Source organism: Triturus cristatus, chromosome 9 (assembly GCF_964204655.1).
Source record: "Triturus cristatus chromosome 9, aTriCri1.1, whole genome shotgun sequence".
NCBI classification, from domain to species: Eukaryota; Metazoa; Chordata; class Amphibia; order Caudata; family Salamandridae; genus Triturus; species Triturus cristatus.
This window is the reverse complement of record NC_140592.1, coordinates 1,137,088,367-1,137,114,522: the sequence shown is the minus strand read 5'-3', so window position 1 is coordinate 1,137,114,522 and position 26,156 is coordinate 1,137,088,367. Positions and strand designations below refer to the sequence as shown.

The window sequence follows — 26,156 nt, the reverse complement described above, 5'->3', positions numbered from 1 at the left end:
ATATATAACCCAGGGAATAACACTGCTGACAACCATGTAAATCTGTAACACATGTTTGAAGTGCAGCAATAATTTGTCATGACAGCTTAACAGCTTAGGGAAAAATAAACAGCCCAGGCATATTTCAGAAGTTGACACAATGGGCTTTCATTTCTCAATGGGGGAACTCCTTGGCAGGCTGATTGGTACAATAAGCATTATGTTATTGTCACACCCCTGGACACTTGAGCCTCAGTCTGGAATGTTCAAACACCACACACATATATTGGAAGAACAGATGGATATCATGGTAGAGACTTACATATCAACCTGATTGCTAAAAGAATAATATTGATTTGTGTTAGAAGGTGGTTGTGACACTATGGGCCGCCCAGATTTTTCGCTTTTTGAGCACCTAATTGTTGAGCTTTTACTGTGGGGGAGCCTCATAAGTTGGGACTCACCCACAGTGAACTCACGATGTAAGAGACTGCATGGGGATTTTACTGGTGTTCCCCTGGCTTGACCAGGCCACTGCGCAGCAGCTGGATTAAGGGACACCGGGCTGGGTACATGCAGACATGTGTGTACATGCGTGTGCACACGTGTACGGGCTGCGCAGGGGAGATTTCTAGCATGCACAGTCCAGGAGCAGCTACAAAGTGAATGGTGTGGCAGGACTTATGCAGTATTGGGTGGTGACATGGAATAGCCTTTATACGCTGGAAAGAAACATGCCAGGGAAAGCCAGTGTGTTTTACTGTGTTTTCACTTCATTATTCCCCTAAGGGAATGTGGGGCCCTTTGCTAGATTAACTTCCGTTAGGCCTACAGATTCCAGACACGCACTTAAGTCCAATGTAGCGAATGTGAAAATAAGTATTCTGCAGAGTCCAAAGTCATATTTGTACTGCTTTTGGGTCATCAAGAACTGTCATATTTCTCTGAGCCAGCCAGGACCAGACCCAGGCTGAGGGCAGACCTCAGCTGGATGGATTGATAACCTTTCTTCCACAAGCTAGGGCCTCCTCTCCACGAAGATGGGAGGGGCTACAGGCTCATCAATTAGCAGCTGTCACTGGGTGCCAGGCACCAGGCTGCACCAAGGAGGGAAGGCAGCTTGGGGGATGAGGCTTCAGACATGTGGCCAGAAACCCTGGCCGACACCATTTTCAACAAGCTCAGAGGCTGGACAAGAAGGAGGGAGCAGCGGCAGGGACGTGATGTGTCGCTGTTTGATAGGACCAACAGAGACTTCCTGCCAGCCCCCTACTCAACTTTTAAAAAGTGCTTGCACAGGAAGAGAAGGTCTCTCTGGGGTGTGGTCTGCTGAGGGTGAAGGTGCTGGAGCCTGGCGCAATGGGCAGTTGGAAGGAGAGACCCCCTGACTGCCCCCAGGACCCTATCAGCACCAGAAGAAGAGCCCAGGACTGGTGCACAGAAGCAGGGGCCTCTGCGCAGGGAGAAGAGAGGCCCAGAAGGAGAGCCTGGCAAAAGGCTGGGGCAGGGAGCCAGTGAAGACAGCACCCTGCTGAATCAGAGACCCTGAGGGCGGAGGAGAGTGTTCCCAGTGGCTGGGGCTGGTAAAGAGGAGCATGAAGCGCCCCATAATGCCTCGCCAGGCATTTGGAAATCTGCCGTTTTGGTGCTTTGTGGCCCCCAGAGGAGGGGGGTCACCCTCACTTGTGAAAAGGTGCTGGGGAGCTGCTGGGGGAGCTGCTGGAGGAGCGCAGTCTTTCCCCCCCCCCCCCAGCACGAAGAAATCTGCCATTTTGGTGCCTGGTGGCCCCCAGAGGAGGGGGTCACCCTCATGTGTGAAAAGGGGTGCAGGGGGGCTGCAGGAGCACCGCAGTCTCCCCCAGCATAAAGAAGAACAGTCCACCCCTAAGTTTCACGGGGCATCTGAAAGAATAACCCCTCAAGGGCTCAGCCAGCCTTTAGCACCTTCTAGGCCGGAACTTATGTTCTACAGCTGATGGTGTACTATGAAGTGCATCATGGAGTGAAGGGCTGAGTTGGGGATGTCTGGAGAAGGGCATCCCCTGGAGGTGAAGTTGTGTAATTGCACCAAAATGCATTTACTATTGGTTATTTCTTTTTAGGTGGACTGAAAGTCATGTGTAAAGTGAAGTACCTGTGTAAGGTGATGTTAAGCTAAATGGAGTTATGTTGCTGGACCTTCCTGCTAGGGGGTCTGGCTGTATTTACGTAATCCCATGCTTTTACCTGTGATTCCTTTTAAAATGAAGAGGGGCACTGCAGGAGAAGTAAAGTTGCCAGGAGTACTTTTTTTGAAGGGACTGTAAGTCACATGTGTAAGGAGATGTCATAAGCCAAGTGGGGCTATGTTGCCAGACAGTCCTGCTAGGGTGTCTGGCTGTATATGCGCAATCCTGTGATTTCATCTGTGATGCCCTTAGGGGCTGTAATTGCAATGCATTCAAATGATCAACCAAGGTGATGAGTACTGTCATTCTAAAGTGTGCGTAAACATGGATTCTTGCTGCTGCGCTTAGGTGAAGACCCCAGACTGCTAGCCCTTAAGATATAGAGGTGCATACTTTATGGTCAGTAGGAGATGCAGGGTCATGTGTCACCAAGGCAGGTTTACCCCTTTTTAATGCTTGTTGAGGTAATGGGGTGGGTGGGTCGCCACTGGGATGGTGCCAGTGCGCAGGGCCCTTGCTCCAGGTTATGTTCAACTAACTGCATTGGGGGCAAGTTGATGTGCATACACTGGAGTGGTGGTACTAGACCCCACCCCCCTGTGGGAGGGGTGGAGATGTTATGCAAAGTCACAAAGTAATTGCAACAGCTTATGTATATTTGTAAATTGGTGCATAGTATTGAGTGGTGTGTGTGTTTAATAAATGTACTCTTGCTTTTATAAAGCAAAGTACAGACTGGACAATCAATTATTGAGTGTTATTTTTGTGCACCTGCAAATGGCGATTACTAGCCCACACCACCTCCCTTGAGTAAGCCTCAGACTGCTCTGCAACGCTACCCTCTGAGAGTCAGGCGCTACAATTGGGTGTTTGGTTCCCAGTGAAGGACAAATGTAGTCATGTTATTTGTGCAGGCCTCACAGATGCTGCCTCGTTTTCCAACAAGAACAGATGGATATCATGGTAGAGACTTACATATCAATCTGATTGCTAAAAGAATAATATTGATTTGCTTCTATTAGACCATAAAATAAACAATCTGCTGGTATTTTGTTGTTCTGGCACAGGCATTTTGGTGGGTATGGTAAGTTTATGGGGGCCCCACTCAGCGTACATTGCAGGCGGGGCCCATAAGCTTTCATTACTCCACTGCCTTTAGTAACAGCTATAGATGATTTATAGAGGTGGATACCAGGATCACCTTAATTCTAACCACTCAGGGGCATATTTACTAGGACAACGATAAATAAGCGCAAAGCGCGCTTAGCGCTTGTTTATTTATCGCGGGAATTTATCGCCCTGGTAACGCGTTATTAACAACGCTTTACTCCAGAGCGATAATACTCCAGGGAAATGGGCCAACATCGCTGGAAAACCAGCGATGTTGCACCCAAAACGGAGATAGCCTTGGTGATACGACCCTGTGGTCGTATCACCATAATCCACCTCCCATGTTAGCTATGCCTTAGTCAGGAATTTAATAGACGTTAAATTTCTGTGTTAAGGCATAGTTAACAGGATTTAAAAAATCGCTACCCCTCGTTGATGATATCACAAAGCTGGGGTAGCGATATTTTCCCATGGTGTTTTGTCAGGCACGTCTCATTTGCATCTCATTAGAGATGCAAAGCAAGGCGTGAACAAAACGGGAGCTGATACAAGGAAAGACGCACTAGCGTGCCCTTGCAAATACTGCGATATAATTATCGCCGCTTTTTGGCCGAATACGGCCTCAAAAGCGGCGATAATTATGTCACCAGCCCTTGATGATATGCCCCTCAGTTAGGGAGTCAGGGTGAAGTGTGGTGCATGCCTGGAGAAGGAACCTCACCTCACTAAGGATTGACTACAGCAGATGAAAGGTTCATGGTGGTTGTTTCACCCCCTGTGCTCGCAGAGATGATGTAAAAGCAGGCAAGGCCTAAAGAACCCTAAGTGAAGCTAAATAAAAAGTGCATACAGCAGTACTAACAGGTAGCACTGGTGATGGACCAGGAGGATGCAACTCGGTCAACGCTCCCTCCCCAAACCATTGTCAACATCAATGAGTACATGCTGGGAGTGGAAAAGAACTTGTATCTCAATAATACGCCCACATATTGGGGGGGCAGTAGGAATGAGAGAAAAGGCAGGCCAAACTGTGTTTGCATTCTACCAACTACCACACAAAGTAAACATAGGGCTCAAGGGGCTCAGTGCTGATGCCTCTGTGTCCCTGTTCCTGAACAACACCCTATTTCTATGGAACACCAAAATGTCCCTAGAGTCACCAAACGAAGGACCTTGAAATAGTCTTAAATATGTGCAGGATATTTAAGGATATTTGCTAGTAGTAATAGAGAAAAGGACTGCCATGTGCCTGTGAAGCCCACAATATCCCTGCATGCCCATCCCCTCCCTTCAGCCTGGTCCCCACCACAGTTCAAGCTAAGGGCAACTTATGGTGAAGCAACCTCCATACAGTCTGCTTGCTCTGCCTGCAGTCCACTCACCTCGCCGCAGTCCAGCTCGTTCCCTACAGTTCAGTCACTTCTGTAAAGTCTAGTTGTCTTCCATGTAGTAAATTGTAAATTGATACTTGTATAGCGCAAAACTCACCAGCAAGGGTCTCAAGGCGCTTGTACGAATACCGCTGTGGAACCCATCCTGGCTTTCCCTGTGAGGCGTCCACTCCTGGGCACCCCCAAGGTGGAGGCCAGGCATCCTTAGCATTGTGGGGGCCGTTGTGGGGATTAAGCAAGCTATTGCCCAGAGTTGTAGAGTGGGACTCCATGATTGGAATAGGCACCGAGGCGAGAATTATCAGGTCCGTGGAATTTTTTAGCCCAAGACCCGCCGAGGTGGGGAATTGAACCCTGGTCCCGGGCTAGACCTCTGCATCAGGGTCTGCCGCTCTAATCATTGAGCCACACTTCTCCACTCATTGAGCCACACTTCTCCAGTCAAGTCACTGCACTCGTAATACAACTTCCTCTCTGGAAGCCCTTCCGCTCGTTGCTGTCATGTACTGTTCAGGAGAGGTGTGGCGCAGTGGCCAGAGGGGCTGACTGCGGAGCGTGGGGTTCACGGTTCAATCGCCGGCGGCAGCTCAGTTCAGCATAATGTGACTCTTGGCAATAGCTCACTTGATCTCCCCGATGGCCTCCATCACCTTGAAACCCTTAAGGGGGTGATATTTCCCTGCTTTACAAAATAAGAATTATTATCCTCGTCCCTGAACTGCTTTCGGGGTTCATTTCCCGACTTTGTCCTTCTCCCTTTTCCACCTCATCTCCTCCCACTCAGCTATCCTTCAGTGACCTCTAATCTAATCAAATCTAGCTCTGCCTTACCTGTCTCTTCCCTCGCTGGACCCTGTATTGATTCTTCTACGACAGCTTCAACCCTTGGCTGGTAGTGGCAGTCACTGGGAAGCACCTGTGTTCAATCTGTATGGTTAGCAGTACTTAATTTGTGCCGGTGCTTGCAGGTGGTGGATACCAGCACACGTTGTTAGGGATCAGGACTTCTTTTTCATCATCAGGCTTTGATTCAGAGACAGAGAGAAAGAGGAAGAAATTGAGAAGGATGGAGGAAGAGAATGATGGAAAACAGTGGCAAAGTGAGAAAGCAGAGATGTAAAAAGAACATGCAAGACTGAGATAAAGGAACAGGAGTATACGAGGGTGGGAGAAAGAGGCATGATGTGGAATCAAGACTTGGCAACCTTTTCATTCCGTCACCATGTCATTCTGCATCACTAGTGCTTTTAAGAAAAAGTTTGAGCCACTGCATTTTTTTAACCATTTAAGCACTGATAGCATTGTGTTTATTTGGTGGTGATAACGACGTAGATACTTTATCATAAATGATCGATGTATCTTTTGACAATAGTTTTCTAGATAGTTTATTGGGACTATTCCTGTACCCCTGACACCGTCATGAGCCAGGTGTGAGACATATACTGCTGTCAAAATAAATAAATAAAATACAATTTCCCATTGTAGAATTTCAGCCTATGGGGCAGCAGGGGGCAAAGGTGTGAAGAACAACAACAAGCGCTCCCACGGGGTCTTCATATCAGCCGCCTTCCAGCTGCAGAAAGACGAGCTCCTCTACATCCTCGTAGGGCAGCAGGGAGAAGACGCCTGTCCCGGGGTGAGTAAGATGTATGATGGAACAACGCATGCATTCACAATGCGTACACTAACACGCGTGACCCGCTACTACGCACCCCATTACCACGCATGTCATTACAACTCGCACTCATAAGCACACATTGAAGTGCCATTACCACGCATGTCATTACAACTCGCACTCATAAGCACACATTGAAAGTGCCATTACCACGCATGTCATTACAACTCGCACTCATAAGCACACATTGAAAGTGCCATTACCACGCATGTCATTACAACTCGCACTCATAAGCACACATTGAAAGTGCCATTACCACGCATACAGTCACCACGCATTGCTGTCATCGTTTCCTCCGCTTTCGCAATGCACTGACCCTCCTGCTCCTCCATATCAACCTTACAGTGCAGCCTCAACACGCTAATGATGGCGCAGCCTCAACACGCTAATGATGGCGCAGCCTCAACACGCTAATGATGGCACAGCCTCAACACGCTAATGATGGCACAGCCTCAACACGCTAATGATGGCACAGCCTCAACACGCTAATGATGGCACAGCCTCAACACGCAAATGATGGCACAGCCTCAACACGCTAATGATGGCGCAGCCTCAACACGCTAATGATGGCACAGCCTCAACACGCTAATGATGGCACAGCCTCAACACGCTAATGATGGCACAGCCTCAACACGCTAATGATGGCGCTCCTTCGTGTTTTATTTTTTTCTTTGTTAATAAGTAACAGTTCGCTTAAATAGACATCGTCATCAGACTCTTAGCACTGACACAGAGACAATGAGATACATTCACAAAAGTCCCCGTAACAATGTTTGGCCACAGATGCCACTGCAACATGCATATTTGGATGTTATATTTTATCTTTTCTATAATTGCATTATCATTTGCTATTCTCACTATTGTTGATACGTGATTGATATGATGAAGAACGAACGAATATTGTGCCGCTTGTATTAAAAGAGAAAACGTTCAATAAAAAGATGTTTAAAAAAAAAATACAGTAACCACACATACCAATACAATGCAAAACTTAACAACGACTTTGTGCTATATGCGGTACTGCTTTACTGTTGAAGTTACAATTTTAACAAGCATTTGCAATGCAAAAGGTCTCGCATCAGTGAAAATTTGAGCTATTGGCGTTGCAAATGAAAACGTATTAGTACTGTACATTAGATGGCACACTTATATGACATGCCTGCAAATAGGCACTAACACTGCACAATAAATAAGACATGCCTGTAAAGAAGCACTAACACTACACATTAAGAAAGTGCAGTGCTAAGTTGGACAAGGATGCTTCCGAAATGGGCGGCATTGGTGTTCTTGCTGGCATGAGATCGGACGTTTGTTTGGTGACGGTGCAGCACATTTTGGCCCATACTGCTTCACTATTATGTCAACTTTAACAGAGTTGGGGCTAAAATGTAACATCATTATTATACGTTTAACACTTAACTACAGTATTCAGCAATTGGAAGGTGACAGGTTCACGATTGCAAAGGGCCTACGACTGCAAGGCTGGACACGTGGCAGTGCTTTTAAAAACTTTTAATGCATTATAGTTAGAAATTATCTTATTGAAATTTGTAAATGATGGAGCGGGGGAGGAATAATGTGGCAAATTTTTAATTAGGTGGAAATAGGCGCAGCTTCACAGAAATACAGTGCCCATGGCTATAATTATTATCTTACTATCTGTGGTACCCCAAGACAAGAGCACCTCCCTGGTCACTCTCACACTACACCAAAACATTTTGCATACAGCAGCAATAGAAATAGAACACTATCCCAGCCTCGTACTTCTCCACGATGTAACGTGGTACCCGTCCAAAACATGATTCGACACCCCACATACAGAGATGAGTACATTTAAATATAAATGAGACCCTACAGCTGCCACAACATATTTTAGTGTCTGTATTCGAAACACTGTGACTGATTGATGTGGTTCACGCTAAGCAAAGGTTGAAATAAGTATGTATTTCGTTTGAAGTACTGTTTAGAAGCTTTGAATACTACAAATAGTTCTTGTGGGAGGGTATTCGAGGCCATCAGCCGTCGCGCTGGTCAGTGACGTAGTAAGGTCGGATGGTACCCGGTGCGGAAAATTTCTTGTCACCCCCGCTTGACAAAATGGCAAAAATATGTCTTTAAAACACATATTTTTGCCATTTTGTCCCCCCCCCTTATTGATGACACCCTGGGCGGCCCGTACTCACTGCACCGCCCTTCCTACGCCACTGGCGCTCGTGTTTGTTTGTAGCGCCAAGCATGGGTGGGGGTGTCCAGTAGTAGAAGAGCAATAAAAAAAAAGTATAGGAAGTGGGATGCTGCGTGCAATGGAGGCGGTGGGGGCAGGCTCAATGGCATGGCAAAAACTTTTTTCAGTATTTCACTTTTCGGTAACTATATATAACATGACAGAGTTTATATAAAAAATAAAGGCAAGTTAAGTAAATAGGGGGGAATTAATCCTGGTTAGTGCAGTGAAGAATAGTGATTTATGTATGTTTAGTGCTAGGATGTCCCAGTCTGTGCCAGAAAGCACTATGAATATGTAAGTCATTATCTAAAAGTTGCATTACTGACAGTATAAAATTGTTTCCAAAAGACAGCCAGCAGTGGTGTTTCTGGACGGCACCGGTCAAATATCCCAATCTTATAGTTCTCTTATGCCCACTCCTGGAACTCTGACTGCCCACAAAACTCAATCCTTGGTAAATGTTTTCACAATGTTAGGAAGACAACTTAATTTCCTTGTTCACATTGAATTTTCCAATTCGAATTGCATGTATCTGTAATCACTCCTTTGTTTTCAATTACTTTCCATATTTCGTTTTTCAATTAATTTCCAGGTGTTGGTGTCTTTTTCCATAAAGTTCTTTTTTATTAAGTATCTGTAAGAAACTGACCCTTTATATACTGCACCAAAGTGAGGTACAGTGTGTGTATATAGAGTCCAAGGGTCTCCAAAGGTTTGGCAGAGATTAAAGTTAGATAGAACCTTACTCTCTCAAGTGGTAGCTTGGTCGAGCAGTAAGGCAGTATCAAAGGACAGTGTAAAGCATTTGCTGTACACACTCAGTCAGCAAATGGTCTCACACCCTCAAGAACTGAACTCTAGGCCAATTGTTTTGTATAAAAAATATACTGTTGTTTTATTTCTAGAACCAAGCAATCCTGGTACAGGTAAGCATATAAATACGTTGCAGTACTAATTTACTTGTATGAACACAGTTCAGAATTGCAGTATAACTTGTACTGGTTTTGGTTACAGTTTTAAGAAAGCAGTTTGCAACCCATTGCAGGTATAGTACATTCAATTGAATTGGCTTTTTAAGTAAAATGCAGTTAATTACTTTTCAGATTACTTTTGCTAACACAGGACTGGATCCTAGATTCAGCCCTGGGACATTTCCTGAAAACAGGTGAGTAAATGCGTTTTGGTTAAAGGCACGATTTTTAAGGAATATTATTGCATTTCAAAAGTTGACACAAAAACTTTTTCACATAGAATCACCAATGTTATCCTATGGGAGGAACTTCAATTAGCAGGTAAGTTAGGTTATTGTTACTTTTTCTTACTCAGTGCTGGATCCTGGATTCAGCACTGGGACAATTCCTGAAAACAATTGAGAAAATGCGTTTGGATTAATCAGCTGATTTTTAAGGAATATTTGTCGTTTTCAAAAGTGGACACAAAATCTTTTTGGGAGAAAAAGTGTCAATGTTATCCTACGAGGAAAAATTAGTTATCGGTTTCAAGGTAAGTAATCGGTCTTTTGACTCAGGGTTCTGGGGTTAGACTCAGGGGTCTCCCAGGGTCAGTGATGCACTGTTGTACCCCCAGTGGCACTAGGGTGGCCGGGTGCAGAGTGTTGAGGCCCAATGTTATCCTATGGAGGATAGGGGGGCTCCGGTTGGTGGCGGCTGGCAAGCAGGCCACAGGGTTGTGGGAGCAAAACTCCTAGGGTTAAGCTCAGGGCAAGTTGGGGACCAAGTTAGCACCAAAGGGGCACCCTCAGCGGTGCTAGGGCAGCCGGGTGCAGGGTGCTGTTTTGAGATCGGGTGCCCTGTTGATTTCAATGGAGATTTTCTGGGACAAAGAAACACTGCAGGCTCGGGGACGAGGATCTTCCAGGAGTGACCACCACTTCGAGGGGTAAGTTGGGATGTAGAGGGATGGTTAGGCACCGCTGGGTTGGGCGCACTAGGCTGTGGGGCATCGGGTGCAGGGGTGCCTTTGGACGTCGGATTTTCTTACCCACTCTGGTCGCGGTAGGGGGGGACCTCTGGATTGAGGCTGCAGGCGTTGTCTGGAGCCTTGAGGCAGGTCAGGGGTCACCGGATTTTGGGTCAGGATCGCCGGGGGGACTTCCTCGTGGTGTTTGTTCACTCAAACATGGGCCGGGCTCGGCGGGTGCAGAGTGTGCTGGATTCGCAGTTCCTGGCTGGCACCAGAAGATGCAGTTTAAACACATCCGGTGTTCTCGGGAGAAACAGCTTGGAGAGTGAAGGCAGGCAGGTCCTCTGGGGTTTTTAAGGTTGCTGGCCGCTGGACACGCTGGGGTTTCGCAGGAGCAGGTTCGAGGGGAAACAGGCCTGTAGGGCTGGGGCCAAGTCAGTGGGCGTTGTCCTCTTGTTAGCTCTGCACGGCTTTTCATCCTTCTTCTTTTCTTCTTTTCTTGTGGTTGCTGGATCTGAGGAAGGAAGGTTCAGGGTGCCCCTAGATATTAAATTTAGGGGCGTTACAGGTAGGTAAAGGGCAGGGACCAATGGGTCCCTTTCCTGCGGTGGGTACACCCTCTATTCTGCCACTCTCCAGTGGGAGGGGAGCAGGAGCCTGTCCCTGGTTGGCTGGGTCCCCCCATCCTCAAGATGGCAGCGACTCGAGGTTGTGCTTCATCTCGCCTCCCCCACCTTAGGGGTGGAGTTGGCAGAGGTGGGCACACCTCTCTTCTTCACTTGTTTTTCCCGCCGGTTCTCCCGCCCAAAATGGGGGGTAGAACCAGTGGGGACCAGTTGCTGAAAGCAGCAAATGGTCTGGAGAAACTCACAACGGCGGCATGCCTTTGAAGCTTCTCCTTCGTGAACCCCTTCCACGGCCATACTGGTGCCGGCGAGGGACGCGGAAACACGTCCAAGCACGAAAGTGCGTCTTACACATTATTGAGATTTGAAATTTTTTTGGACATAAATGGCAAGGACAGACGAGCGGATACACTAATAACTGATGACACTACAACCACGTGAACTGAGATAATCTATTATACAACAAAACAGCTCAGCACACCTATAGATATCAAATGTAGACAGTCCACAATAAGATAGATTTATAACACATTTGTTTTCCCAAGAAAGAGTCAATATATTCTTTCGATATTGAAATTCATCCTTTATTCACACATTTTTTTGCAACCGCCAACGCGTTTTGTCCACAATCGGACTTCTTCAGGGCTCACAGTGTAGGCTTTGTGTGTTTTCATGTATCCGTTACCAATGTGTTTGGCCAATTGATTTGAGAATACGTGTATCCAAACACTGTACATCTACCGATTACCAGGGGCTGACATGTGGCCAGAGATGCCAATTAGGTTTAGGCTTCAATGCAGTTTTAGGAAAGCAACACAGGCCCTGGGTACCTGATTGGCAGGAGCCCAGGGCACACTCAGTCAAAATACATCAGCAATTCAGCAAAAAGTGGGGGCATACCATGCAAGAAAGAGGGCACTTTCTCACAGTATCCAATTCCATCACACTTAAAACAGACCCCGCCAACGCGTTTCTTCCCTTTTAGGGATTTTATCAGGACCTAAACAATTCTTTTTTTTATTTTACAATGTGATCAATAGTTTTCACGTATTAACATCAGCAACTCTGGTTCTTATTTTTACATTAAATTTTCTAAATATTTCAAATCGTTTTCTTCTACTTTATTTATTTTTTGTCTTTTTTGTGTCATTTTTTTATCTAACATGAACCACTTTCATTTTCAAGGAGTGTACTGATCACAATTTCTGTACCGACCTCTGTCAGGTATACAGACTAATATATACACACCATCCCCAAACATTAAATGAATCTGTGTATTCCTTAAACCAAAAGACACCAACCTAAAGAGTGATTGCAGTTACCAAATGCGTACATACAAACTAACACATATAGTACTACACAAATGCACATTCAAGAAGATCACTACTTCACTTACAATTTGATTTATCCTCCTTCTGAAAATTCTTCTTTTCCATTCATTCCCCATTTTAATGTCTGGGATCCTATAGTCAAGAAAACAGTTTCATGTCTCAATACACCTAAAGCCTTTCCATCTCTTCCTCGTGTTTATTAAATTATGTTTCTCCTTGTTTCTTTCTAACCTGCTTGATGCAGTGTTAGCGAGCCATCCCCTGATTAACTTCCAACCCCTACAACAGATTAGAACATTGGAATGTTGGAAGCTCCATTCAAAACAATGGAGTGCTCCGGGCTTATGATGGCTGGTATAACCCTGGAGCTCCAACATTCCAATGCTTCTTTGTGGCTGTGAACAAAGGCTTCAGGGAGCCTGAGGGAATTTCAATCCCCTTGTGCTCCCTCTAGTGGCACAATGTTCTAATAGCCTTATAGCCCTTCGTAGCAGGGCTATATCGGCTATTAAAGGCCCGCTGCAGCGTTAAAGGCCCGAGCCGAAGGCGAGCTGTAAGGCTATAGTGAACCTATATTCCGGGCAGAACTAAAATTCCCCTTCTCTCATATCCTGAATCATTTTTCCAACATAGCATTAAATTATACCAGCATCATCATATACAGTCCCTTCAGACCCCATATTCCTCCTTCTGATCTTTGTCCCTTCCCATGGGGTTATCTCGCGTATCTCCTACCTTTCGAGCAACCTTTCAGCATGTGTCCTAGTCCTATCTGATTGATCTTTCTTAGGTGCACTCATCCCGCCTCTTAAATATCCCTCTAATTTCAGTAACCAGTTTCAGCTGTGCCCTGTCCGAGTCTCAACTGCCAATCCATTATTCTATGGCAGCCTTCTTGAGAGTTCTTCCTACTGTATTCATCCTCAATAATCCCATTCAAGTATCCAGATGCTCCACTCTATCTTTCTTTTTCTTTCATAAACCGAGCGTGCATCTCAAGCCTATACTAGGGGTTTATATATTTGCTGTATTTTACAAATGCTGGAACCCAAACTTCCGATATACATACGTGGCCACCATCTTCTAATGGCTATTTCGATAAAATCAAGAGTGGCCGCCATCTTATAATGGGTTTCTTGTTATTAAACTAGGAGGCATTGAAGAGTGCACATATCGTCATTGATCATTATAGAAAACAACAGGTCACGCCCCCTTCATCCGAGTTAGCGTGTTACCATCATGAGCTGTCACCTGGCGTATAACCAGTGTCTGACCCAGTTTATAACTCATACCTGGGGTTAGGAGCCAATTCTGATGTAACCACAGAAGTAGCTTTCCTCAAATCTAACTCGGAGTGCTGCACCAGCCCTGTCCTTTGATATAGTTCTGTGGTAACACAATGACATTTGCCTTCATATGTTCTTAACAGTATATTGTCCACCCCCCAACACCAGTCTAATGAAAATAATTCTATTAGTCTACCCTCTGTTATATCTGGGACATCCTGCTCCTGGGCTTCCTGGTGCACCCACAGTTTTTCACTTTTTGGACACTTGGTTTTGTACAGTTACTGTGGCATGAGATATGCTGAACAGGCCTCAGCCACTCTGCTCTCTATGAATAGTAGTATTTTTTCTGCATGATCAGTGCAGTTTTACTACTGTATGCTGACATCTTCAGATGTACAATAATAATAACTGTTATAGTGTAGTAATAATAATATTAGAAATAAATAATTGCTTTAATGTAGCACTTCATATCATACTTCTGCCAATCGCTCATTTAATTTTCCCACAGATCCAAGAAGATGCCAGTAGCAAGCCTCTAACTCATGAAGTCATCTTGCCAGTGACAATATAAAGTAATAGTAGAAGTACAAACGGATCTGTACAATTTGGAACACACTTCATTAATATTCATGAGGTAGATTGGATTGTGACCCACTCCAATGCCTTACTTTGTGAACTGGTCTATTCGCACTAGTTCAGCTCTCAAAATAATTTAGTGATCGCAAAAAGTCAGTGCACAAAGTGCGACCAATTTTTGCAACGACATTATTTGAATATGGGGCCCATAATTCTTTATTTGTTCAATTTTTCTTAAAACTTTGATCGATCATGCAGCTTTAAATCTTATGGCTCAATCTGTATTGAGGATTCTCATTTGTTGAGTCTTTGGCTCAGCTATACAAGGTTTGTTTTCACACCCACAGGTGACACTAGTGAACTTAGTTCAATGCACCAGAACTGAATGTGAAAAACAGGTTATTGTAGCCCTGCGGAACCCCACCCAATACATAAATTAGGTGATGTCAATGTTTTTGGGTTACTAACAGGGAGCAGTAGTAATCCAAATGATCATTCCTTAATGATGTATACACTTAAGATAACTCAAAACGGATTATGAATGTCTACATATTTATTTAAATATAGCTTTATTTTATTTTTTAGTGTTTTATAGAGCGCAAATGTGAATCGTTAGGGTATTAGAGCGCTTTACAGAGTTTAAACACTTTGTATACTAGTCCACATAATATTGGTAACATCACAGAAGATAATAAAAAGCAGCCACAATCTTGGCACCAGTTCGTGAAGACAGAATGGAATGCTTTACAGAGCCTCGAAGAGTTTTGCTGGAGGTTTCTTCTGTCGAAATAGAATCAGGTGCTGTGCTCACCTGGATCTGCATCCGTGACCTGGGTGAAGTTTCTCTCCACTTAAGGGGGACACGTGGTGGTCTTTAAATACTAAATTATTATCAGGGATGGGAACCACTGATATAGCTTCAGGAATGCTAGATACAGATTACGGCCACCAGAAGTAGTGATTTAGACACATCTTTAAGATAATGGGAGATGAAGGGAATGTCAATTCGGTCTATACCCTTCTAATGATTTATCTATGGCTGTTCTTTTGATGGCCTTGGCATTATGATAAGTGAACTCTTGTCCCAGAATGGGTACGACATCAGGTGTTATATCTAGGTCAGTATCTGAATGACTTAACACGCTCGCCGTTCTAGGAATGATAAGAACGATAAGGGCGGACGACATTAGTGTTATTTGTGTTTATAGCAGACATGACAGTGATTAGGCAAAAAACAGGAGAAGTATTATCCAAGATGGAATGGGGTACCTACCCAGAATGGAGTCAGACCTTATGGACTTTGTCACATTCACACATTCTGCCCTTCACATAAACCATGAATGTGATTTGGTGTGCACATTTGCTTATTCAAGTGTCTGGCATTCGTTGTGATTGTCCTCTTGTTCAACACTTAGGCAAATGTGCTGACCCAGGAGCTGTGCTTTGGGAAGTCATCAATCATTGAAGCAGAGTACTATGAAAACAAAACCTTCCTGCAGTGGGCTGGCGGAGGCGGCGGCGGTGGAGGAGCCTCCTACATCTTCAAAGTATGTGACATCTTCCTTTGAAAGCAGTACCTTACTTGTGCACTGGAATGTGCTTCAGAGTTTTATGCCTTTATCTTGAGCTCTATAGCGTTGGCTGAATTTGGTGGTGTAGTTACTTCTGTTGCTAACCTGCTATGAGTTTTGATTGTGGTTTCTCTTGTGCAGCAAGACAATGGGGTTTTTAACCCCCTACTCATCGCAGCAGGAGGAGGTGGAAAGGCATACCTAGAAGATCCGAAAAGCTCCTTGGACCACTTGCACTTAGAGGAGCTCGAGAAAAGCACTGCAGTGCCTGGTTTAAATGGAAGAGCAGGGGCAGCAGGTAAGGTTTGCATGAAAACATGAGGGACTCGTGGAGATCAGAGAAGAACCAATCTTTTGTGTATTCAACATATCTTACAGCAGGTTGGTGTGACAAGTTCCTCTAGAGAACTAGTGACCTTCTAGAAGCACCTGGCTAACATTACTCTTGTTTCATAAATGAGAACTTATGTGATGCTTCATTCAGGATTTGACATCAAAAATATGGTTTCCAAAGAGACAAAAAAAACCTTTACACAGTCACATACTTCTCTGGAACAGGTCATGGAAACTTGAGACGTGTCCAGAACCCAGTCATATACAGTAGACTTTGGGTCTGATTTATCTGCTGGCGGAGAGGGAACTCCGTCGCAACAGCGGCAGAGTTCCCTCCCTACCAACACAGTGGTCCACCGACCTGATTTAGATGCGGGCGGATCTTTAGTTTGGCCACGGCGGTGACTACTTTGCCTCCGCTATAGCCAAACCTCTCTAGGGGCCCATCAGAGAATTGGCTATATGTCCATCCACCCAATTAGGATGGGCAGACATAACGATTTTTTAACTGTCTGTCACCGCCCGGCATCCTCTGCCGGCGAGGGACAGTAAAAAAGAACTAATGCCACCATTGCCATGGGAGATGATCCCATGACTCCCACGCCAAGGGGGGTCATTATCTTTTTTATTTTTGAAAATAAAAACAGAAAATAGTTTGGTGCAAGGCTCCGGTATCTTGACGGAGCCTTCCACCCAGCCGTTAAATGCATTGACAAGAACAGCCACGAGGACGGTACCTGCTTGTGCCTTATAAATACCGCCAGTTTGACAGTCATTTATAAACCAGGCGTGTGGTTAATCCATGAGGGTGATGGAGTAATTTACTCCCTCACCCTAGCAGACCAATGCATCGGAATATAAATTGTGCCCTTATTTATTTGCATGGCCCCACCCTATCAATCTGTAAACCGATCATGGTAGGCACAGACTGTACCCAGAAAAATGATCTGCTGTGGAATACTCAGTACTAAACAACATATGTTCTAAAGAAAATTCAAGTGAAAAGACAGCTCCTAATTTCGATTGGAACAGAATTTTGAGGTAACGGCTACATTGGAGATCACTTCATAAATTTTAGGAAAAACTAACCTTTATTAAAAAAAAAAGGCAAAAGAGAATGCAAATGTCTACAATAATGTGTAAATGCTGGAATTGCAATTTCGTTAACGTTGGAAGTGGTGCAGATTTACAAAAGTAATCATTCGCTTGACTTGTTTTCTCCTTTGCAGGTGGAGGAGGTGGTTGGAATGACAGCACTCTTCTGCCCCATACCGGAAAGTCTCTCTTGGAAGGGGCAGAGGGGGGCAAGGTTTGCCAACAGGCATCAGTGCTGTTGCAGTGGACAACATCAGGTGGCTTTGGTGGAGGAGGAGGTGCCTGTACTTCTGGCGGCGGCGGTGGAGGGTACAGAGGTGGGTACCTTTGGGTATAGGTTTGGGGTAGCATGTGTACATTTCAAATGCTCAGCATGTACTAGGATTCCAATATTATATAAACCAACTCAGGGGACGTTGAGCCTTGAAGTTTAATTCATCATTGTCAGAAGAGTATGTAATCAAGACCAGGGTAAAATTTAGTTCACACCAGAGAAATATGTAAAGTTCTTGGATTTCTGTAATGCAAAATTCGTGAAATGTATAAAAATTTTGCACCAAGCAATCTTGCATATTTTTTATCCACGGGAAACTGGTATACTCAGAAAAAGTCTTGCTGAGACAATTTCTGATTGACTCATTCTCTTGCTCCTAGGATCTTGCATTTTCTACACACTGGGTGCCTTCACTGACAAAAAAGTAATTCAAGAGACAGGCAAACCACATTTCAATCCAAAAGAATATTTTTTATATGTGAAATATCATAAAAGTTTGTGAAAATAAATTATGCAATTTCACACGCCTCCAGTAATCTAATGACAAATAATTAGTCAATGAAGGACAAACCCAAATAATTAGTCAATTGATGACAATCAGGTGAATATATATGCCTCTGTGATGACAGCTTTGCATCACTCCAGTATTCTCTTCTGGCCCCAGGGGCACCCATCTCCCAGGGCCCACTGCTTAATTTATGGGATGGGGGCATGCAGCCTCCCTTCTAGTGCTGATTTCAGCCCCAGGGACCCCATCTCCCAACCATATTGTAAATGGGAATGGGGTCAATATTGGTCTTGTGACCCCATAACCTGGTGCCAGGCCCATAAATTTTGGGTGCCCTGGAGCTCACCCAGGGCACCCATGTCATCATGGTTGAGGGCCGCAGTGGGAGGCCCAATGCCCCTGTGGCCCAACCAGCACCCCGCCTCCAGCAGGAGCTGGCATTGCTCCCACCCACGAATTTTCCTGCCCGCTATGTCCCGGGTGTGGGTGGGCCATAGCTGGAGCCGGCCCTGGAGACTCCCTCCCCATTTTCAAATTCGGCCAGGCCCAGGAGATGGGGTCCCTGGGGCCAAAATCGTCCCGGGAGGGGGACAAGAGAGAGAAAAAGGTTTCTCTGCCCGCTATATCCCTGGGGTGGGTGGGCCATAGCTGGAGCCGTCCCTGGCAGGCCGCTCCCCATTTTCAAATTTGGCTGGGCCCAAATAAGCCCGGGAGGGGGGGCGCTCGGTCACCTGCCCATTTATATATGCAGCCGGGCCCCAGAGGATGGGGTCCTCAGGCCGTAATCAGCCAGGGGAGGGGGGCCACATGCACCCCCTCTACCCCTAATATAGAAACAAATTCCCCCTGGGACTTGGCCCACCTGGGGGTAAATAAAAGCAAGCGCAAGTAGCCGTGTTTGCTTTTTTAAAACTTTCCAGCGGTCTCCAGTAGGTATTTATAGTTAGGTCCTTGTTTCCATAGGGAAAGCATTTTTTGACGTGCTTATAACTTTGGCCCTGTTTTTTTTTTTTTTATGGAGTTTTATTTAGCGCGAACTTGACCTGAAGGTATTGGGTATCAGAGCGCTTTACATAGCACCCGGTTCCCCAGATTCGAGGCCGACCGCCCTAGCCGTTAGGCCAACTCCTCTCCCCTTTTGACAAATCTTCACTACATTTTCACAAAAAAAAAGTGTCTTCCTGATTCTAGTTGTACATAGAAGGTTTCGGGCTGGTCCGTCAAGTGGGGGCGAGAAAAAGAGGGGGTTCAAAAAAAGCACTTTTCCCATGTTAATTTCCATAGGGATTTTGAACACGAATACAGCCCCAATTGCTGAACGGAATTACACCAAATTTAGCAGAAAGCTAGCTCTTGCTCCACAAAGAGCCCTTTTTGTGATTTGGTGTAAATACGTCCAGTAGTTTTTGAGATATTAAAGGAAAAAGACATTTTTATATCTGGGCAGAGCCTAAGCACATATCTCATGGTGAGATCTGATTGGCTGTCAGCAATTCAACCAGGAAGTGCTGTCAGCCATCTTGGGACCAACATGCATGATAGCACTCCATTGAAATGCATTCTAGTGAATGGAAGGCTGTGAGATTCACAAAAAGGAGAACGCAAAAAGGGTGATAACAGATTTTAGTTACAATATAATCATTTATTGATGGCACCATACTAATTTTCGGGTTTGTAGTGTGTTCTAAGGTGATTTTACCCTGTGAAAAAGCTTTCTGCTGGGTTTTTCATCTATCATGTTTCAGAGAAAACAGTTTTCTCATGATTTTCCCATGGAGGTTATGGAAGGTGCTCCAGAAGCTAAAATGGGAGCATATTTTCTGTAAATTCACACTCTTTCTGAACCATATGAGAATGAAGTCTGAGATTCTCAGTAAAACATGTACTTCCAACAGGAGCAGCCTGTCAATTGATTCCCTTGTGTTCTACTGCAGCCTTCTAGAGTGTTCTAAAGAACAACTTGAGTGCTAAAAGACTTACTTATGACTAACCGTGGGAAATGTACTCCGATCTGCTAGTGGAGGTTGCGGAGATTTGTTAACTATGCATTACATTAAAAACACGGAATTCATGCAAAAACTCCACCTCCCCACGTAATGGAGATAGCTACTGTACCCACAACTCTTTGATAAAACAACTTTACCTTTACATGCTAAAAAAGCATATAACCAATTCACAAAAGTGAACTTTGAAAAATATCAGGCAATGAGAGAGGTGATGATGTTGGGGTCACCCCTAACCTAGGGGGAGGACCAAGCCGATGCCTTGAATACAAAGAGCATATCATGCTGAACAATTCGGTGGTGGTCCCATCCTCCTAGGACCACCCCAAGCAAAGTTATGGGCAAAAATACAATGCCAACCAAAGGCCCAGCAATTCATTATGGGGCGAGATTCTAGAGTGAGTGCTAGGGTGACATTACTAAGTGTATATATAACCCAGAAACCAGTCATGCAGGGAAAAAGCAGACTAAGAGCACCAGTGTGTGCACTGACTTCTTCCTAGCTGGCCAGCAAATTTGCATAGTTACAGGCAAATACATTTCATTTTGTTCCTGAGCATACTGCTGTGTTGTGAGTTTCTTTCATTGCTCCTGGGAGGGTGCAAAAGTATTTATTTCCCTTACAGATACCCTGCCCCTTTAAAAAAAACATAAATATTTGCCACGATCCCGCTGGACTCCTGCTGGATCGTAAAAAATGAAATAAAAATTGGTGCCTGGGCCACAATGGCAAATTAAGTGGAGGGGGCACCTAGCATCCTCCCTGAGCAATTATGGGGGCCCTGGATAGACACCCCTCGGGTCATATTTTATGACCCCTTCCCTGGCGCCTTGAGACCCTCCGGGTGAGTAGCGCGCTTTACAAATACTTGATTGATTGATTGACTGAGTGCAGGTTCCTCTCCTGGAGCCATTATAGGCCCGAGGTAGCCCTCCCCGCGGGTCACTTTTTATAAGGGGAGAGGGGCCACCCTCGCTCAGCCTTTATAGGCCCGGGGAGCCCACCACTGGGGCACCATTTCATAAGGGGAGGGGGTTGTGCAGCGCCTCTCCCCATGGCTGAAACTATCAAAAAAAAGTGAGCCGCCCTCTCCCCTTTAAAAGGCTCTGGGGACCCCATTCCCCAGGGCCTTTACTTCAAGGAAAAGGAAGGGGGCCACATGGCCCCCCTACCTGAGCCATTAATGACCCCAGGGGCCCCATCCCCCGTGGCCTGCTCAGATACTGTGTCCTGAGGAGCGCACCCCTGGGACACAGTAGTTTCCCTGCCCATACTGGCGCGACAGAGAACCGCGTTTGCTCCCACCTGGCGGGAGCTTTTCCAAAACTCTCGCCACGCAGGAGCAAACACAGTCTGTGCCCAGTGGGCGGGATATTTAAAAATGCTCCCGCAGGCTAGGAGCAAACTTTTGATTTGTTTCCCTGCCCATACTGACTTGGGCAGGGAAACAGATCAAGATTTTGCTCCCTGCCAGAGGGATCAGCTCTAGGTGGGAGCATTTCAGGCTCAAGCAGCATGAGGGAAGTTGACTGGGACCATGGGGATCCTGAGGCTCCCCCGCAGACCCCAATGTGTGTATGGTGGGTACCCTGCATGGGCACCAGGGCACCCACCTATATTATATGTAGGCCCTGGGGAGCGAGGTCCTCAGACCTGAATATGCACAGGGAGGGGAGGCCGTGCAACACCACTCCCCTTTAATAACAAAACACAGCCCTGGGGCCTTTTAAAGGTTCGGGAAGGGGGACCGCATGGCTCCCCTCCCCTTTAAAAAAATAAAGAGGTGCTAAATCACCTACAAGATCCACCCATTTGGCCCTGTCCCTTCCATGTTAGTAGTATGCAACAGTGTCCCCACCATTTTCTTTTGTAGTGACTGTCCAAGATGAGTGGGTTCTTTCTTGTTCTCTCCTGGTCTGAGGGCAGAGTCCACAGTTGTCCCTTTTAATTGCTGCTGAGTATGCAAAGGCACTAAATTACTTACAAGCGCCACCCGTTCGGCCTCGCCCCTTCCACTTTATTAGCATCCAACAGTGTTCCTGCCAGTTTCCAAACTGGTGGACAGTGTTTTTTCTCTACAATTGCACGTTGAAATATGATCTGAAATCCTTGTTGGAGGTGAATGCATCGTTGATTTATTGGGGTGCAGTCTCTTCTGTGGTGACTGTCCAAGACAAATGGGCTCTATCTTGTTTCCTGGTCTGAGGGCTGAGTCCATGGTTCTCCCATTTAATTGCTGCTGAGAATGTAAAGGCGCCAACTCGCATACAACCTCTGCCCATTTGGCCTTGCCCCTTCCATGTTAGTAGTATGCAACAGTGCTTGGCTCCTGGTGGGTTGGCAGTTGCCAACCCCCTGCTCTGCACGGCCAAAGGCTGTGCACAGTGTGGAGTTGGCTGCCTGTTAGGGGTTTACCGCAGGGCCTGCTTTAGGCCAGGCCCTGCAAACATCCCCCCACTACGCATGGCCGTAGGCTTTACGTATAATAATAAAAAATTACTTACTTACTTACATGTTGTTGTTTAAAAAAAACCTTAGAAATTCACTGAAAAAAACCAAAGCTTAAACAAACAATAAAGTGAGGTGAATATGTCAGTGACAACGCTTTGAAATAAAAGAAACACAGAAATCAGAGCTAACTATAACTTGCACCCCGCCATGCACTGCCTATGACCTACATCACTCATGACATGTTGTATAACATCATTTATGTTATCACTGATGGCATCTCAAGTGACATCATTGATGACATCACTGATCACTGCTAAAGCGGGGGGTTCACGATGCCCCTGCTTGTGTGGAACATACTGGACATCTCATCAACTGTCACCTGCACACAGAGTTACTCTTCACTGCAAAGATATTTAACCTGTTCAATACCGCTACACACTAATGATGCATTAGGGGCACAGCGATGTCATTTGAGATGTCATTAGTGATGTCATAAATGATGTCATAGAGCAGGATGTGAGTGATGTAATATGTGAGATCATGAGCAGAGCATGATGGGGCACACGTTATAATCAGCTCTGCTGGTGAGTTTCTGTGTTTTTTCGTTCAAAATGTTAATGTTGTCACTGACATATTCACCTAAATATAACGTTACTTTAAACTTTGTCTTTTGCAGTGAATTTTGAGGGTTTTTTAAAAACAAACACAGATCATTTTATCACACTTAACTACAACATTACTTTAACCTTTGTTTTTTTAGTTTTCCACTCTGTGACCTTGCTCACTTATGCGTGGCGCCATTTGATTGCTCTCAAATAGCATCCACATGGTTAGTTACAAGATCAAAAGACTGAATTCACTATTCTTTCCTCTTTTCCAATGTAATATTCTTGAATGTGCAGTATCCTGCAATATCATTTTATCAGTCAATGTCCTTCTATTTATATTTTTTCTTTTTTCTTTCAGTCATTTTAGCATGTAAAATCAAAAAGCTAAATTATCACAAGATCGCTAATGTGTAAGTAGCATTAAGAAAAAAGAACACGTAAATAATACCTAAGCATCATAATTGTGCCCCAGTGGGCAAAGTCATTTGTGATGAGAATAATCAAAACTTGTAATTTATATCACATTGACCATGTTAACTCACTATTTATCCTTTTACACTCATGGTGGAGCACACCTGTGTCACCCCCTAGTATTTCATAACATTTTCTCACCAGTCAATATCTTTTTTTCATATTTCCACATTTCACCATTGTTATTAAACCATGGACACCAAAGTAATGTAGCTCTCTCAGCGATATCTGTATAACAGCCAAAATGACAAAAATGAATACAACTCCTCCCAGATATTTAAACCATTAGGACATTTAGTATCTAGACTGACAATATATCTACACTCCAACTGCCTAAGCATTCATTCCCAATTGCCTCCTCTCAGTGGTCTTTTGACTGCATCAATTACAAAGTAGGTCAAGACTCAAGGATTATTGTTGTGAAGATCATGGACATGCCTGGCAACAGGATATAACCAATCCTTGTTTTTTATAGCTCTCAATTGTTGCAGAATCCTGCGCTGGACCTGTAGAATTGTGCTGCCAATATATCGTAGGCCATATTCACAATTCAATACATATACTGCATACTCTGTCCTGCAATTGAATCATCCAGACACCATCGTATCACAGAAATCAACATCAACGTATGTTTGTACAATTTCAATGATCTGGTTTGCAAAAAGTGTTCAACAGCATGAATTCTGTCCTCGTGGTTGATACTGGTATACAGTGATGAAACATCAAGAGTAAGCAATAGATAATCATCACACCATGGTATGCCGTATATTCTTTTTAAAAAGTCACCAGTATCCTTAATATTGGAAGGTAGATTTCGAACATATCCTTGCAGAAAATAATCAATGTATCTGGAAGTGTTTTCAAACAAACTTTCTTTGACAGATATAATCAGTCTCCCAGGTGGTTGTACCTTATCTTTGTGAATCTCTTGAATGACTGGTGTCTTAGGGAAATCGATGCGTAGATACAGGTACTCCTCTGGTTTAATAACCCCAAATTCCTCCACTCAATTAAAACCGAGTGATACTGCGTGTTTACCCTACACACACTATCCAAATCATTTCTGATGTAACATTTGTCATCATTTAGTTGCTTGTAGGTTTCAGTGATGTACATTTCTACAGGCCACAGCACTGTTACCTCCTTTATCGCAGTTACATATTATCAACTGTTTGCATGTTTGGAGCTTCTTGATAAGATTATGATATGCTCTTTGTTGATAATTCCATGTGTCAAACCCACTCATAGTTGCTCTATGCAGTGACTTTACTTCTATCACGCAATCATTGAATGCATCTATGGAATCATTTGGGGAGGCTGGCATGAATGTGGAAGTAGGTTTGAACGGCGTATCCATGTCTCTATAAACATCCAAATGCATGGTGTCAATGATGTGTTGATCCTCCACATGCTGAAAAACGCCTAACGTTTAATTCTCCATTTACTGTAGTTCCCTTAAAAGCTTCATATCGGAAACCTGTAACCTAGTCTCATGGGTTGAACCTGGAAGTGGTGGCAGCCATCTTGGGACTCTGGACTCCCTCCCCGGGCTGATTTCAGCCTCGAGGACCCCATGACCTGGGGCACGGCCTGTAAAATGAATTGGGAGTGGGGCATGCAGTTTTAGTTATGAAATAGAATTTAAAAACCTTAGAACTTCACTAATAAACCAAAGGTTATCGTTAAGTTCATATTTTACACACAAAAAGCCATAGATATTCAGCAGTTAGAGATAGAATTATCTCAAGTAATTATATCCTGTGCCCTAAGGTATCTATAACTCATGCCTTCGCCATGCACTGCTAATTACCCCAAATATTACATCACTCTTAACATCTTCTATAACATCATTGACAATATCACTGCAACATCTGCTGTAAAATTATTGATGAGAAAACTGTACATGGCGGGGGCGAGTTATAGTTACCTTAGGGCACTTAGGGTTACTTGAGATAAATATAACTATAACTGCTGAATTTCTATGGTTTTGTGTGTGTGAAATCTGAAACTAATTATTACTGTAACCTTTGTTTTTTTAGTGAATCTCTAAGTTATTTTTTAATTCGATTAACTAACTATAACATCCCTGAAACCTGTGTTTTTATCTGGGAATTTCTATGTTTTTTAATGCCACTTTCTAACTATAACGTCCCTGTAACCTTTGTTTCTTTCAGTGACTATATATATATATATAGCGGGGACACATTAATTTTGACACCATGTTTGCCGATGCGCTACGAGGCAGGGAAGCGGCAGCATGCACTATGTTTGATGATTCCCCTAATAATGAGACTGCTTCACCAGTAAACAATGGTGCAATAAGGGGGGAATGTAACAGCTTAAAGGAACATTTCAGGAAGTTGGAGAAAACCATGCGCGCCGAACAGGCGAAATGGTGGGAGCACAAATCACTATCTCGTTACTTGGAGGTTGGAAGAATCCCGAGGGGGTTGAGAATTATGCTGGCCCCTAGTTATGAGAAACCGGACCCCGCAATGTTAACTGAATGGGCCACTGTTAATTTGGACTCTTCCAGACGACTAGTG

General features: G+C 44.5%; 1 protein-coding gene across 2 annotated transcripts in view; it reads left to right on the top strand.

The window, feature by feature from the left end:
• LTK (leukocyte receptor tyrosine kinase) overlaps positions 1-26,156 on the top strand; it is a 583,144-nt gene that overhangs the window by 494,219 nt on the left and 62,769 nt on the right. For both annotated transcript variants that reach the window (XM_085627068.1, XM_085627069.1), the window contains 4 exons: positions 6,134-6,284; positions 15,711-15,842; positions 16,008-16,164; positions 17,429-17,611. In XM_085627068.1, coding sequence (XP_085483194.1) covers positions 6,134-6,284; positions 15,711-15,842; positions 16,008-16,164; positions 17,429-17,611 — 623 coding nt within the window. The remainder of the gene's footprint in view (positions 1-6,133; positions 6,285-15,710; positions 15,843-16,007; positions 16,165-17,428; positions 17,612-26,156) is intronic.